At 43.1% G+C, this 17,090-nt stretch overlaps 1 protein-coding gene across 1 annotated transcript; it reads left to right on the plus strand.

Moving 5' to 3' along the window:
• The first annotated feature begins 2,238 nt into the window (after positions 1-2,238).
• Positions 2,239-17,090, plus strand: fam53b (family with sequence similarity 53 member B). Its single transcript, XM_070926879.1, has 5 exons — positions 2,239-2,393; positions 8,614-8,845; positions 9,735-9,789; positions 11,519-12,282; positions 15,949-17,090. Exons 2-5 carry the CDS (start codon positions 8,756-8,758, stop codon positions 16,309-16,311), a joined length of 1,272 nt encoding a protein of 423 aa, XP_070782980.1. The 5' UTR covers positions 2,239-2,393; positions 8,614-8,755; the 3' UTR covers positions 16,312-17,090.

Consider the following 17,090-nt stretch of genomic DNA (forward strand, 5'->3'; position numbering starts at 1 on the left):
GTCTCAACAACAAGCTGCAAAAAGTTGATGATAAATACATGTACTTCTGCATTTTGACAAATGGTGTCAGTGTTTTTCTTTTACTCAAGTGTCACCCTCTTGGCCTAAACTAAACTTTTTAAGAGTTGACTGTATTTGGGTATTGTGCTCAAAGCTTATGAACTCTGAGAATAACAAACAAACTCAAAAACTGCATATAGAGTAGTGTACTCTTTATTCAGCTATTTTTTGGTACAGTATGAACAGAGTTTTAACTGCATTTGTCTAAAGTTATGAATGAAAACAAATGGATGAATCCTAAATCATAAATAGGGAATTTTGGGAGGGATGGAGAGGATTAACTGTTCATTAAAGTTGAGAAGGGATCGCTCCTGTAACAGGAGTCCTTTAGCCATCTGTCTGCAGCCCGTGTGAACCACAGATGGCATGCAGCATTCTGCATGGGGTCTCAGTACTGGGAGTTGGAAGCTCACTTCCTATTTACTGTTAACCATATGCTAGATACAGTTACATTAACAAAGTCAAAGAGAAATGACTAAAACACCAAATTCAAGGCTTATTTTTTTTGTCAAACATATAGAAGCTATCACACTTCAAGTTCAATCCTGTTCCACTATGATTGGTGGATACTGCCCCCTATGGTTTTGACAGTCACAACACACACTGCACACAACACAGACTTGTTGAATTGCAACTACTTCTGTACTAGGAGTTGTTTTTTGATCACCTGTTTCCTAAAGAGTCATCTGTGCCTTTTAGGACTACAAAACACAACATGCAAAGTTTGCTATGTCGTATATTCTGCATGTGTTTGCTAAATCGCTGACTTTCCAGACTGCTGAAGAGGTTTTTGGTAAAAAACAACTTGTCACCCCCGCACTGTAGCCTACATAGTGGAGGAGACAAATCCGGGGTGCCCTTTAACACAAAAAGCAGACAGTCTAAAACCGAGGAGGACAGTCTGACAGTCTGGGGGAGATTAGTGGCACACAACAGATGTTACTCCTTGATTAACAATAGTGTCTGCCAGGGGTGAGATTCAGCTCCCCACCCTGCTGAGGCCCAGTGTGTTAACTTCAGCCCCACAAAATAGATGAACTTGCTGCATATGATGTGATAGGATAGGAATGATAAAATATGTTCATTTATCTTTTTACTGCTGCAGCTTTTGGCGACATTACAATAATAGCCAGTTTCTTTACTTTTATGCAGTACATATCATGAATATGATACGTTCAAGGATTTCGACTCTGGCTGTCAGTGGCTCACCATGTGCACACAGTGTCTAAACATATAGAAAGGTAAACAAACACACAGCAATTATATGTGAACAAGCTGTACTGGAAGTGGTTCCTGACCTTAGAAAGTAGAGAGGTTGCAAGATGATTCACAGGATAGAAAATAAGACAAAAACATGTCTATAATGTTGATGCTTTTTTTCATGTGAAGTACCTCTTCAGGCTAAAAGTATTAAAATAAAAAACAAATCAGAAGATTAAAAGGACAAATCTCTCTTTGGTGGATATATTTTATGTCATCACAAGGAAAAAAGGATTGGAACCACTGGCCTAAGTGATATTAATATTATGTGCAGGTGATCATATGTATATTCATTGCACAATATGTGTGTGTATATAAAGACCAATAAACCCGAGGTTAAATAATAGCATGCCGATGTACATTGTGATAAAGCCAGAATTTACTTCCTGGAAGGAGAACATCTGTTTACAATAAATGTATTTATTTACCCTCATCATACTGGAGCTAACCTTGTGAAGGGGAACTATCAATATGTATATATATCACATCTCTTTCTTTCTCCCTCTATCTGGCTCTTTAAGAGAAACTCAGTTGGCAAGTTATCATGTTACACCACTGTATATTGTGAAAGTGCCTGTCTATATGCACAGCTCAAAAACTGTGATTACTTTTCATTACTGCAGGGTGGATCAGACCACAAGTTACAAGAGCGGGGGTGGTTGTGTTACAAAAAGTCTAACAGAGATGAGTATTTTACCTCCTACAACCACAAGCTTCAGCTGAATTGCATACATGGGCTAAATAAGCCACATAACCCAAATAACTAGCGTAAACTGAAAGATTTAGTGGTACGAATAACTTTTCGGACACCCCTATCCCCTATCAAAAGTGGTATTGCTCGTGAATGTTGTCACAGGCTCATTAGCGTGCAATCTTGGACAGTAGTGCACTGGGGCAATGTTGTAGTTTGCAGAAGCTGCCTGGAGCAGGACGTGAGGTGACCTGCTCGCTGTGCTTCCTGTCTGACGCCTTGTTCTGTCTTTCTGCTGAAACAAAAGTCAACATGGTCCAGCTAAACTAACTAACCCGGTGCCCGGTGTTGTTGGAGATCCGAGGCGCTCACCGTGATGCTCGTGAGTGGTAGTTTTTGGTCAAGTAATAAGTTGCTGTGCTAGCTAAGTGAGGAACTGTAGCTAGTTCACGAAGTGTGGTAACGTTACTCCCTTGTGTTTTGAAAGTGTGTGATTCGCATGAATGGTGATTTTAAAGCTGACAAGTTTAATTAGAGGTGAAAAGTAAAGTAGGCTTCTTTGTGGAAACTAAACATAGCTCCAATTAGTTAGCTTAGCAACTTTTCCTCATGTGAACTGCCTTGTCCCTTCTGTCTTGTCTGGGGTATTGCATACATAAATGCTGCTTGAACTGATTTCTACTTTTTTATTATGTCTCTATTGCCATTCAATAGATTAATAAAGCCATAATGTGATGACATTGTTGTAGGGAAGGTTAATAAAACAAGTACCAATAAATGTTGTGTAAGTTCTGTAAAGCTTTAACATATGTACTATGTATCATGCATATGCAGACTCTTAAAGTAATCCCTGGGAACCACCAGTTCTCATGTCAGTATCATCCATTCAATCTTCTCAATGTGAGCCCAGAAAGTATGCTTGGCTTGTTTGACGTCTGACAATAAGTGTAAACTCAATCAGATTAGTTGACAAAATGACCCAAGTTTTCCATGAAGTTTGCAAAGAGATTACTACCTTCTTTGGATCAAAAGCATTTTATGTGATTTGGCTAGCTTTGAAGTGCAAGTACACTCTGATCTCAAACTGGGTTTTCATTCATGCAAGGCACACATGGCAAGATAGGTCAGTGTTGTTTGGTGGCAAACATGTAAGAACTTGTTAATACATTTTAACAGACACTGGGTGCATGCCTTTTTATAAATGACAACACATTACTTGGTGGCCATGTCATTTGGGTCTTTCTCAGACCCTCTTTCTTGTTTGTTAGAGTTTGTGCCGTTGCAGTGGAATATTGTTGTCTTATCTTTATCTAGCCAACCTTCCCCTCAGGTATGAAGACGGGGCTGGCTGACATACAATCCAACAGATTCTGCAATTTAAGTGCTCAGTGGGATCATAAACACAAGAGCTTGTTAAACCTGAACTCCTCAGTGTCCCATGGCCATGATTTTTGAGTGCTGAAGTTAACAAGTGGCTTGAATGTGCATCAGTTAACAGTTAAAAAGAGAAAATAGGAGACTTACTGTTAAAGTACAGATTTTTGAATTTACTTTTTGAGCATGTACATTTCATATTTTATCGGTTGCTTGTGGCCTTTCTGTTGAGTTCAAAATCCTGTTTGCTCTGTAGCCTGCGTGTAACATTCTGTGAGCTCCCGTCACACCAGTTTCTTTGCCAAACTCATTTCCCTTTCATGAGGGATTTTGGAAAAGGGGTTTAAGGGACTGTTTGTGCTGGTTACTTGGACAGGCTCAGTTTTCAGGGCCCTTTCCTCTGAAACTGAGAGGCATCCACCTGGAGGGCTGGCAAGCTCATCTGAAAAACTGATGAGTACAAAAGAGGCTGCCTATCAGAGCTTGCAGATGATTCCTCTTTCCTTTCCATATCACTGAATATATTTAGACAAAAATGTAAGGCTCTCTAAGAGCCTGTGTATGATAGTGCCACTGTTATGACATTGTTCAAACCCTATCTGGAAAAGATGTGATTCCCTGGCTTTCTCACGTTGTTTCATGTATATATGGCTAGTGGAAATGCAGCGTGGGGGATGGATAAAATTCCTGCATGTAAAACTCAAGAGTGCTCTTTCCCCTCTTCTTAATTTTGATTAAAAGTTAATGGGGCTGTATCCACTGGATCTGACTTACTCTCATTTGGGTCTATTAACATGCACTGTTATTCTGCTGTGGAGGTAGAAGGATGTTGTGTCTCCAAGCCTTTGTAATTAAGAGACTTTGTTAGATTTAGCATTCAAGTGGACAACATTTCTCTCCAGCTTGGACAGGTGTGTTGAAAGCCTCGATTACAGAGCTCAACAAAGCTCTTGTCCTGGACAAATGTATACAGTGCAAGTGATTATGTATGAGATAATTAAACAGCAGGCCTGCTTTAAAACGTAGGCCTCCTTGGCTGCCATGCATAGCCATGCTGAGCCTTTGTGTTTATGGTAAGTGGGCAGCTGCATGCTTGTGAGACCTTGGCTGTACCCCAGGCCCTCAACTGAGCCTGATAACTACTATTGAAGCCTCCCAGCCATGCTCATTTCTGACTATTCACTCACTGCTTTAAATGTAGATTCTGCCTACCGTTTGACATAGCCTAATTTCTGTGAACATGCGGACAGCTGTGGGCTAGCCTGCAGCCTACAATGAGTTTCATAAATTTCTTTTCAGTCTGTCAGCCATGGCAAAACTTGGTGGCACCTGCCCTTTGTGGCATCTAATTAATGACAGCACCAATAAAGACAGTTTCGGGTTTCAAAAACCTTCAATTTTCACAGTGAAAATGATGCACAGTGCTGCAGAAAAAAAAAAAGCAAAACTGGTTTGCCAATTTGTTGTTCAATTATCCAGTCTTCATGAGCGCTGAATGTCTGTCTGCCTTTTATGACGTGCTCTGTCAACACACCCACCATTATGACATGAGAAACTGCCAAAGTCCAAATATGGATCTTGTACAAGCCATGCAACTCAAAGAAGTAGGCCACCAGAGCCAATAGCTCAGGAAAACAAGGTTTTAGGAACATGTATATTTTCTCCAAGGGAATCTTTCTGTAGAAAGGGACAGACGAAGTTTTACCCAGCATTCCTGTCACAAGTGGTATGGTGATGAAGAGCAGCACAAATCTCTCAGTTATGTTGTCGGGCTGTCTCAGGTGCTCAGCAGATGCTTGGATTACTGAGACGGCCACAATCTTAGGATTGTTGAAAGCAGGACACAGATCCGACTGCCATGCATGCAGGAATGTCAGAGGAGGATGTTCAACTTACCATTTAAGCTTTTATGTTAAGTTTTGTATCAGTTTACACAGATGAAAGCTTTAATACAAAATTTAAGCCTGTGTGGTAACTCTAAACATGTATACAAAATAAAGTTTTATAAGTAGTTCACAAATGTGTAGTAGCCTGTACAAGGTGCAACAATGATATCAAACAGTGTTGTTTTCTGCCAGCTGCCCAAGTGCTATAAAATGGATTAGTATTAGCTCTAATTGTCAGTCAGACACAAAGCTGCCAAATCCTTATGTAATGTTGTCCTAACCAGTGGGATTACAGTCTGAGCAATGTATGGAGAAGCTGCTCTAATTGGAGAAACAGAGCTTCCATGGGTGACCACGGTTTCGATGCTTATTGTAACGGCTAAGCTGACAGTCTGTAGTCTTTCTGGACTTGATTGCAATTTGTGAATCTTAGAAAAGTGCCATTTGCAATATAGTACTCTTGTGTCTGATCTCTGTTCTGGCTTTTGAAAGTTGAGATGACTCTAAAGCGGGCCTTCGCTTTATACTTAAACCAATCGACGCTGTGGTTTCCTCTCTCGTCCTATCTAGCGCTCATTTAGGCCGAGTGATAGCTTGCTGTTTCTGACACCCCAAAGCAGCGATGGTTGAAAGGCTTTTGGTGACCACAAAGGAAGTGTGGAGTCCCATCAGTTCGTCCAAGGCAGCATTATTGTTGTCTTTTAGGAAGACCGCTGTCACAGCAGACTTTGTTGCAGTCAGTCAGCAGCCTGTTTGCATGTGATGGAAAGCCACGTCTGAGAGAGACGTCCTGCAACGTTCTTCCCCTTCTCAGAGATTAGACTTCCTAGTTGTCACGGTGCTTGCTGCCCCAGCCCAGATAAAGAGCTATCGGGCTGCAGAAGCATAGAGGCTCCCACTGATTCCAGATAATGGCAGCATCGTTATGGAGGTGATTCGGGCTTTGCCGTCAGAAGGGGAGTGGCACTCCTTGGGCAGAAATTCTAGATACCCAATTTGACAGATTATAGCTTCATGTGCATCTTTGAACACAACAGTGCATTCAGTATGAGATGAGTGCATTGGGTTTATCCATTAAGTATTGGAAGTCATGCCTTGGTATGGCACCTACATTGGCTTTACATCTTTGTCTGTACAAGAAAAAGCAGACTGCCCTTTGCCAGCGCTTCTCAACATGTTTTCTATTCACACAAACTGTCACAAGTTTGAATGGTTTTCATAGGCTGTGGGGCATGGTTAGGCTTTTATAATTGTGTGTTCAACGTATGTCATGGAGCTGAGGAATGTTTATAATTATGTTATAAACCTCGCCCATTTAAAGCACTCAGCTCAGATTTATGGGATAAAAACGTAATGCATGCGAAAGATGATAAATTGTTGCGATTCTCTGTAACTAAAGTAATGGCTGTTGTTTACACTTTAGAGTCCAGAGTGTCGGGCTACAGTTAGAGTTTTTCCATTTTTCTAGGGAAGGAAAACATAATTTAGTGCCATTTTTGTTTGGGTAAACATCACGTTAAAGAGCTTTTCTAGTCTTTGCCAATTTCATTTCTTTGGGCGAGGTTTTTTTCTTTCTGTGTCAATGCCATCTGCATCCATCACCGAGCCATTAAGGGTAATATATAAACAACTGTTTCCTCCACCCCAGCACGTCCCTAGTTATCTCTGCTGTGAAACACAGATCTGTGTGGTTAATGGTCACGCACAGTATAAACTGGCCTGACCTGGTCCAGCTCAAAGCTGTGATCAGTTCTTTTCTATTCACAGGCCACAAGGTAAAGCTGCCAGATGTCCCTGAACCGCATTGATGTCCTTGTAGTACTCTGCTTAAAACATCCTTGTGTTTAAGTTGTTTTCCTGATGTGATAAGTGTTAGTAATGGAAATCATATGCTGAATGCAAGCACCACCTCCAGCATGTCAGCTCCCTCAGGGTCTTGTGATGCTAACCCCCCTTGCATACACACACACACACACACACACACACACGCACACACTCCTCCCCACCACCACCCACAACCTCTGATGTCGCCCCTTTTGTTTCCCACGGTGTCTCATCTTCTGCACAGAGCTCTCTTTTGTTTAACGTACACCGTCTCTTTCTGTTTCCCCCCTTTCTTTGTGCTTGCAGTTGTTCTGTCATTCAAACAGACACTTTCTGACCTTGCAGGCATCCTAGGACCGTCTTGTGTCCACTGGACTTTGTTTAGATTCCTTACCTGACGTAGCCTCACGTGGAACTGATCTGGTGGTAGTAAAAAACCCTCTGCGATGATTATAAAGGTTTACATCTGTGGCTAATCAGCTGTTTCACTGTTACCGTGGTGCAGCACTAATGCGAAGAGCGTTGTTTTGATAACCGCAAGGTCAGCTATTCCCAGCCAGCCCCTGAGTATTCAATTACACAACTTTGACTTTGCTCTATTCCTCTCTGTGTGCTCCATTGTGGAACACTTTGAGGAAACTCGCTCTCTCAGATGACTGATAATCCTCCACATGGACAGGCAAGAACAAAACAAGATATAGAGGTCCAGTTTTGGTGACACGGTGGAAAGACCATGTGAAAGTGAAAGTGAAGTGTAATTTCAATTTACAGACCATATGGCGACATGGGTGTCAGGCGAGTGTTTGCTGGTAATCTCTGCTTGCTCACTTGAGAGTTAAAGGAGCTTGTCAAACCACCGACCTCTCTTGAATTTCCACTTTCCATCTTTGTCTTTTATATATGTTGAACAGGTTTGTAGGAGTGCCGATGTGGTGAATTACAGTCATTTACAGATTCCAAACAGTTAGTGGATTAAACTGCAGCATAATCCACTTCTCCACAGTCTAAACAGTTTCTCCACAGCATAGCTAAACACACTACTTACATGTACATGGTTGCGCTATCGCCTCCTCAAAGCTTCAAAAGTCTTGTCAGAATTAGCATATTTAGCAAAGCAAATAATAGTTTGAAGCATACTGAAGCAGAGAGATGGATTACGCTTCAGAAGTGGTTTGAAAAATTTTCATGGATGGCTTGATACTTGGTTTTTTTCTGTGACGCTGTGTCACAATTGGAATCCATTATAAGTTCTGTGAATCCAGCCGACGTCCTTCATGAAGAAGGAAGCTACTCGCTTTTCAGAACATGATTATTTGATAGTCAAAAAATACATTTTCAGTTGAGTATTCCATGAAGAGAGTGTTGGGTTTGCTCGCCATTGTCAGTGGGCTTCAGAGCCTCGACCCAGGGGATCTGTTCCCCCCAATCCAGCTGGATTGTTCTCTGCTTATATGGTCGACAGAATGTCAGAAATGTACTGAATTCTAATCCTGTGCTCATCTTTGTGTGTCCACTCAGGATCGGGCCGAGTAGTGAAACACATTCCTGAAGGAGTCGAGGGCTGCTGTCTTAAGCTTATGAGAAACCAGCCCGCTCACACCATGCCCGTCAAGATGGCCACCAGCTTTTCTTGCCCTCACTGGAACGGCTTGGGACAAAGATGTATGTTGCCATGGTGATCATATACAAGAAAACACTGGAAAAGAAGGGTGCCGACGATGTAACATCCAAAAGTACAGATTTGGGCCCGGTGAGAGGTTATTTTCTACTTGTGTAAGCATTTTTCCTGTGTGAAATGTGTCATTTTATGTTTATATGTAGCCTTGCCAACAGGCCTCAACTGCACATGTCAAGGGGAAGACGACAAGGTGCTGCTCTGAATCAGGAAATTGTTGCCGGCCACTCGTCACTCCACAGCCAGTTTTATGGCGCTACATTATATTTTCCTATTTTGTCAACTTTAATCGGAGCTTAAAATTTGACTTTTGTCAAATTTGTTGGAAAATTCATAAATGTTGCCTCATTGAATGTCAGGAAGTGCTGTCAAAAGAAGTATTTGGATGTGGAAGATTGCGAATAAGGGATGTTTATGTTCCAATTACTGATAATCGCATCATAATAGCTGCCAACTGCTATCACCAGGGTGTTTGTCATCTGGTTTTGAATTCTCTGTGTTCCATTTATTTCACTCAAAATGACAATGGAGTATTTTAGTTCCACTAGGCTGAGCAGCTCTGGCTAATTTTCTAATCAGCATCTATGCAGTCGAGACCTATCTGCCAGCACGGAGCGAGAAACTTCCCCCACTAATGTGGCCTGAGTTTGCCCTCTCAGCCACGTGAAATGAAGTCATCATGCTCTGAGGCTGAGCGTCAATCAGAGGCATTTATGGTGGAACTCTCTCTCCATTGATGGGTCACACTTAGTCTTCATCTCTCAGCAGCATAAAAATGTGTTACAACGTACACTATCTGGGCTAATTATACATCCACAAAATTTGACCTTCCAGTAGGTCTTGGGTTTTACTTTTTATTTGTTGATTTATTGACTTGTTATTGCTAGAACCTCCTGTACATTTTATGCAAACCTATCTGGTTTTTCTGGCGAGCTGACAGTGAATCTCTCTCGTGTTTCTGTAGTTCCAGGCACAGACCATGAGCCAGGGGACTGCGCTTTTCTCTTGCGGACTCATGGGTAAGAATCTGACATCTTTCTCATCAGTATACACAGTCACATCTGTAAGGCTGATAGGGAATCTGGAAAGTGAAGTTGAGAAACTGTTATTAGATAAAACAGGGGAATGTTTGTTTTAGATACCTAACAAAACAAGGTACTTTACCTCTTTGATGCAAATTCCTGTGAATTCAATATTGCCATAACATTGTCCATTAATGCCTAACAGGACCAGAGCTATTGCTACTTTGGTATGAATCATACAGCATAGCAACATCTCTGAGGGTTAAAACATTTCTATCCAACACCTTATTTCTTTTTTTGGGCCACTCCTGTCAGTCACTTCCCATCACAAACTGAACAGGACAAGTAATTATGTACATACTACGGTCCGCAGCAGCTTGTAAGGGCAAAAAATGTCAGGTGTTTAATGACAGCAGTGGTTTGGAAGGGCCAGCGTCTCCTGCATCTGGTCCATTGTCACACGGCATTACGTGAAATACGTCTGACAGGTGTTTCTGCTGAGATGACTGTGCGTTAATGGCTGCGTGCTAGCGGCTTATCATTAGTAGGGATCTCATGGCACTCCTGCATGCTTTAAAGCTGTGGACATGTTGTGCCCAAGTTGAAAGTTTGGTTATGACAACAAAGGCCCATGTCCTTAGTTCACCCAGCAGTATGAGTAACAGCCTTTACAGTCTTTGTGTTGTAAGATTAAATGCTATTCTGTCCTTGCAGTAACTTGGCATTGAGTGTGTAAGACTGGCAGAGTCCTGTCAGAGAACACAGCGGTACCAGTAGGTGTTGTTAACACTGTCCTTTGTTCTTCGTCCTGCCCGTGTACTGTAGATGGTATTTTGGGGATTTTATCTCTGGAGAAGAATAGACCTTTTGCATACCAGGAGTGGGCAGTGGCTTCGACGTTTAGTATCTGACTCAGAGTTGACTGACCAGTTCAGTTGGCTGACCCATTCAGCGATTCAAGAGAGTTTCTGTTGTGGCAATAACAGGTGCTTTGGCATGGTAGCTATGGTGCTGGGGCAGAGTCGATCAGCAGTGGCAGATAGGGAGATACAACTCAACAAAAAGGGATAAGTCAGAATGTTTATGATGGGTTATTGACATTTTATCAAGCCATGCTCCACCAGAGACGAGGGTTTGATATCGAGTCAGTTAGGCTTTAAGCTCCGTTCTCTGTCCCAATTAGCTGTGCTTACAGACTGTGGCACTAAAGCAGTGCCTTGAGGACAGGGTTTATTTTTAGTGCCAATTACACAAAGCAGGGAGTAGTGTCAATACAAAGTACACATGCTGGGACCAACGTGCTGACCCTGACTGGAGCAGTGTCATAGATGTTATCCATGCTGAAGTTGCTAAATTTAACCTCTCATGATCAGAGAATTGTGGCACTTAAACAAAATGTTTTTGGCCAATTATGATTGAGTTCATCCTGAACACAAGCTGGCAGTATGATATGTGACACACACGCGACTACACTGCACGTTGCCTCAGGGAAACATCTTACAAAAAAGTTCTTTCCCATACAATAAAAGTAAAGTTCATTCATCAATAGAATTGACATGTAAACATAATAGACTAAATGAGGTTGTATTTTTTTTTCTAAACGTTTTCAGACAACATTAAGGGTCTTGGGTTGCAAATACACCCATAAATGTCCTATATTTTAGGTGACCATCTTGTCTGGCATCTCAGTTTTTAAAGGTTAAATGAATCTGGTCTTTTGTTGCAGAGACAAGCCGGTGGCGTGAGCTCGGTCACAGCTGTGCCATACAGCAGAGGCCAGTTGGGACCAGCCTGGAGAGCCTTTGGGACGTCCTGCCTGAGGTGCATAAAAGTTCTTCCCACTGGGATTGGGATGTTGGCTCCACTTCAAGCACAATCACCAGCTTGTTGCAAGACCTCAGCTTGACTGAGGCTGCGTCCTCACACTCCACTGCGCCCCCCAGCAAGCGGCAGTGCCGGTCCCTGTCGTGCTCAGACGAGCTCGGTGGATGCCGCTCTACCTGGCGCCCCCAGGGCTCTCGTGTGTGGACAACGGTGGAGAAGAGGAGGTGCCACAGTGGGGGCAGCGTCCAGCGCGGAGGTGTTGGGAACTCGCAGCTCGGCTTCCCAGCCATGCAGCGCAGCTCCAGCTTCAGCCTTCCCGCTCGCTCCAACACCCTGGAGCTGCCCTGCTTCACCCAGCGTCTCCCCTGCCCCTCTGCCTTCACCGGCCTGACGCCCTCCTCCTCCATGCCCCTGTCCTCCGAGCCCTCAGCGCATCCCCTCTACCTCTCTCATGAACAGATCTGCCTCCCTGAGCCTCGTGGACCCTCGACACCCAGCTCCCCCGACTCCACTCCAGAGCTGGAGCGCCGTGGTGGACAGGGGGGTCTCGCCCGTAGTCGCTCACAGCCATGTGTTCTCAATGACAAGAAGATTGGTGTGAAGCGCAGAAGACCAGCTGACACACACAAACAGAGGCCTTCTTTGGACCTGGCCAAGATGACCCAGGTTGGTATTTTAAAATGTTTTTAAAACGGATCACACAGAAAGAAACTGCTTTGTGTCATAATTAATCAGGACAACATACTCAGATGTGAAAACAAACTGGCAGAGATTACAATATTTAATCAACGGAGTACGTGTCCTGTTTAACATCACTTGAGGCCTAGTATACAAACTGTTAAACAGCATATTTAATGTTGCACCAGAGCATGTCATATAATTTATGCGAAGCAATTTCCAGCCGCATTTTATGTGGCATTTATTTATTGGTTGAACTCGCCACAGCCCTGTTATGAGCCCTGCTCCAAATCATCACTGTCCAGAGCATGAGACAAGACCCACAGGAAATAGTCATGCCAGCTGGAATCTCTGCTTGGTCCATCAGTCTCACTAACATTAGGTAGTTATACTCCGCTGTTGTGGCAATTTGCTCCTTCCATGTTGGATAAACAAACACTTCCAACGAAGGTCACGCCATTGTGTCTGTTCTCCCTCAGCACACCTCAAAGTGTTTCTGCAGGCATTGTCATTAAATGAAGGCAATCGGGCCTGTTCTGGGTCACATTCCATTATGTGGGTGTGTACTTGCACTTGCAGAAATGGAGAGCACGAAGCAAAGAATGCCCTTTTTTAACGCGTTACTGGATAAAGATGATTTGATCAAAGCAGACCACTGGCCATCTGTTTCATCTGTTTATCTTTGGGCCCCACAAGCACACAGACACACATAGTGAAGTTTCACACGTACACCGACTGGATCATAAACACAGAGCTGGACTTGGCCTCTCTGAGAAAGTCACACAGAGTTCAGCAGTGTCTTAACAACAGCGCTGCTGTGACTCGACAAGCAGACGCCACACACGCTCCAAACAGGGACGAGGTCAGCATGGAGAAAAGAGCCTTAGGCGAGGCAACTAACAATATTTTCACAGAGAAACGTCAGGGTGCTGAGATTGTTAGCATTGGGTCTGTCCCGCTGTTCCGTGCCTTGTGTTCTCTGCTCCTCTATTAAAAGGGACTTTGGTCTTCAGCTCAGGTGGAAGGAACGAAGCCTTTGAAACCACAAGAAACTTTTTAAATTTCACTCAAGGGACTCTGGTTTAGAGTGAAGGCGTGGAGAAAAATGACCTCTAGGCATTTTGGCCCAGTTATGCAACTAAACTATGTTGTCAAGTCAAACGACATAACAATGACAACAATTTTGAAAATCACAGTTCCAGCTTCTTTGTTTTATGATTGTAAATTGAATATCTGTGAGTTTGGGACTGTTGATTAGTCAAAGCGAGCTGTTTGAATATGTCACCTTGGGCTCAGGGAACTTGTGACAGGCAATTTTCACTGTTTTCACTCTGACATTTTATAGATTAAACGATAATTTGATTAATTTCAAAATGGACAAATTGTTTAAACCTAGAAGTCTGAAATGTGTAGCTGTGAAGATTCAGGAAATCACAGTGGAAAGGATGTTCACTTGATGACTAAACTTGCTTGGCACTCAGGGGCTTTCTCGTGCTTCACATGCATCACCCTATCAGTATTCAAAGTCACCTTACTATTCAAAGATTGGTCACAGTGCTGAGTGTGTCTCTAAAGTGTCCTCTCATCCACACGCCACAGCGGTGTAGTTTACCCAGGGAGAAACTGCTACCCTCTGCGTGGCTCACTGCGGCTCCATGAATGTCAGGAAGTAGAGCAGCTGTGGCAGAGATTATAGATCGTTGCACAGGGGAGATGCGTGTTGGGTAAAGAGATATTGATTTCTGTAAATTCAGCTCAGTGGGTGGGTCGCTGCCACAACTGGGCCTCATGAGCTATTGATCAGCTTTTATTGACGGAGAGTCAAGGTCAGTATGGATGAGGAGACTTTCTACTCTCTTCTCCATTTCATTTAGTGTGGTGGTGGGGGGGGGGGCACTGTTTAAGAAACTCTTCCCCTGCCCCACCTCCTCTGTTTGAACTTAGAGCTATACTTAAGTTAATGTCAGTGGCACTGTTTTGCTATAGTCCAGACTGCTCATAGCCTTATCAGTTTAGTCTCGTGGTCTGGGCCTGAAGTCTTGATGGTTGAGACTGAAGTGCTAATGTAGAAGGCAGCAATGTGACACTGGCCTGGTGCTGACAAATGCACCCGTTTGACCAGTGGCAAGAAAAACAGCAGGGCCCCGTTTGATCTATTGCTGCCCGGGGCAGATCCATATTCGCAGATCTGAGCCTTTGATGGGTGAGGAATCCGAAATATGTGAATATTATTTTGACGACAGATAAACTGTTTAGCATTTTAAGTAATAGAAGTTCTATGAATGGCAATTATGGTTAGTTAGTCCATCACTGAAATACCACTGTTGGTCCAGACTGAAATATCTCAACAACTAGAGGATAGATTGGCACTACATTTTCCCAGATGATAGACCCTAATCACTTGATCCCCTGACTTTTCCTCTTGGGCCATCATCATCTCAAAATTAAAATTTTAACAATACTTTAGTTTATGACAATATACATGCAAAAGTAATAACGTTCTCATGAGCTCCAGCTATACTTTACAAACACACTAAACTAAAACTTTTGTTGATGCAATCCAAGCCGTTGAAACGAAAAGGAAAAGGTTATCACTATCAGTACATTTGTAGAACATTTTTGTGTTGTGTTATTTGGGTTGTTTGTAGGTTCCAGCTTCTCTAATGTGAAAAGCCTTTTTTTTAAATCTCATATCATTATAAACTGAATCTTTTTGGGCTTTTTAACTCGTTAGACAAAATAAGCAGGTTGAAGAGGACACTTTGTGCTCTTGGAACTTGAGATGGTCATTTGTCCTTATTTTCTGACATTTTATAAATGGAACAACTTATTGAATCATAAAAAGTATAGATTAATCTTTAATCTATTAGTTGCAGCTGTAGTTTGTACACTTGGCTGTGAGCTGCATCCCCAACAGTCCCATACTTGTTAGGTATTACATAAGCACACAAGTGACAGGAGGTTTCACAGAGGCCCTATTCTCCTGTGTCCTTCTGGCCTAACGCCGCAGTGTTCAGGCATGAGGCAGCTGTCCTGCCTTCTCCACATTAGCTATACAGATTGGATAAGCCTCTGTCATAAAACATCCCACTCCAGCGCGCACAGCTGTCACAGGACTTGCCTGCAGCAGCGCTGGCACATGTGGAGTTGCCTAAGGAAGGAAGGTTTCCCAGATGTATGTGTTCATTGTACAGTGCCAGTGAAAGGCTAGCAGAGTCAAAAGGCAGACATGAGTGATGTCTGCCCTCTGGGTATCTGGCCACTTGCTGCATGGGTTCCCGTTGGACCTCAGATTGCATAGCCTCACTCATCCAACTACCAGTTGCTCCAGTATGTAATACAGGCTAAATTTATACCCTTCAAATCTTGTTACTTTTTTTATATTTTAGTGTTTGTTGCCCAGTGTCTAGCTCTGACCTCACTGACTCACCCACATACTGTATAAATACAGTAGAGGGATTGTTTTCATAAGATGGCTGTATGCCTTTAGTTTTGTTTGCGCCCTAGTTAGGACATGGGTCATAGTCCAAGATGCAGGGAATGTTTTTGTTTTTTTCTCACCAAATGTGCCATCACCATGGAGACTATGGACATGTTTGTTCAAGTGTATGCTTGTTTCCTTGAAAACATCAATTTTATGCTGTCCTTCCACAGAAACTTCGAAATTTCCACAGCATCAGCTGCCCTGGAATCGCAGGCGAGGACAGCTGCGAGTCGAGCCAGGCCCTCCCTACTCTCAGGAGCACCGCTCGGTGCGATACTGTCAACTCATCTGCAAACAAACACGGCTTGGAGGACGTTCAGCCTCAGACCAAAGAGGGCGAGATCACCAGGAAGGAGTCGTCGGACCAGACCATCGAGGAGGCGGACTGGAACTCCACAGACTGCGGAGACCTGACGCCAGGGACAACCAATGGGAAGGACAATGAGCCTCTGTGGGCGGGGCTATGTAGCATGAGGAAGGACGTGTATCAGCTTGGAGGCGAGCTCGACATTGAGCAAATTGAGAGGAACTGAGCTGCACTTCTGTCTTCCGCTGGGGGGAAGCTAATTTAGGGGACTGAGAACTTATCACCAGGTGGTACAGTAAACAGTACTGATAGTCTTAAAGACAAATCAAGTGGAAAGCGAATGCAGTGAGCGTTCCAGCACTTGTTTTTTTTTTTTTTTCTCAAGGAGAGATTGAGCAGGAGCTTTCTGGGTTAAACGCCCATTTTTGGGGACTTTTTGTAGTCAGTAGCTACTCCCCCACTGTGCGGTATCTCAACTGTGTCTCAGGAGAACAAGGAAGTCGGGGAGGGCGGATTCGGGTGGAGATAATAGAACTGATAAATATAAAAATGATATATTAATGGTGGCTCAGAGACTGGGGTCTTTAACATTTCTCTGTAACCCTGATTACCTTAATTGTACTATATTTGGAGAGAATTCACAGCAGGTTTGTATAAATTCTCTGCACTAGAACAAGTGTCCGTTCCTCTGACCTTCTTCAATTGTACATGGGTACATGATGGACAGAAATGGAGACTACTTCGAGAGCTACTGTTAGTAAAGCCCCTTTCACTCTTACTGAGCAACAGGCTGCACGCACACACACAACCTGTAAAGTATATTGAAGAGCTTAACATTTCACACAGTAACATCAGGCTTCTCTCTGAGATCTCTGCTCCCGTGTGTTTGAGAGAAACTTTGTGATGCTAATAGCGTTAATATTCTTTCTTTTTACGATTTGTAACTACAAAGTTATGTAAAAACTTGAGCATATTTCTATACAAATAAACACAGTTTTAAATGTG

The sequence above is a fragment of the Enoplosus armatus genome, chromosome 20, assembly GCF_043641665.1.
Source record: "Enoplosus armatus isolate fEnoArm2 chromosome 20, fEnoArm2.hap1, whole genome shotgun sequence".
NCBI lineage: Eukaryota > Metazoa > Chordata > Actinopteri > Centrarchiformes > Enoplosidae > Enoplosus > Enoplosus armatus.

Bases quoted from the DNA above. Each gene is read 5' to 3' on its own strand.
- fam53b (XM_070926879.1), top strand. From the start codon at position 8,756: ATGTATGTTGCCATGGTGATCATATACAAGAAAACACTGGAAAAGAAG. The intron at 8,846-9,734 runs GTGAGAGGTTAT...GTGTTTCTGTAG, and splicing joins AAAGTACAGATTTGGGCCCG to TTCCAGGCACAGACCATGAG. The intron at 9,790-11,518 runs GTAAGAATCTGA...CTTTTGTTGCAG, and splicing joins TTTCTCTTGCGGACTCATGG to AGACAAGCCGGTGGCGTGAG.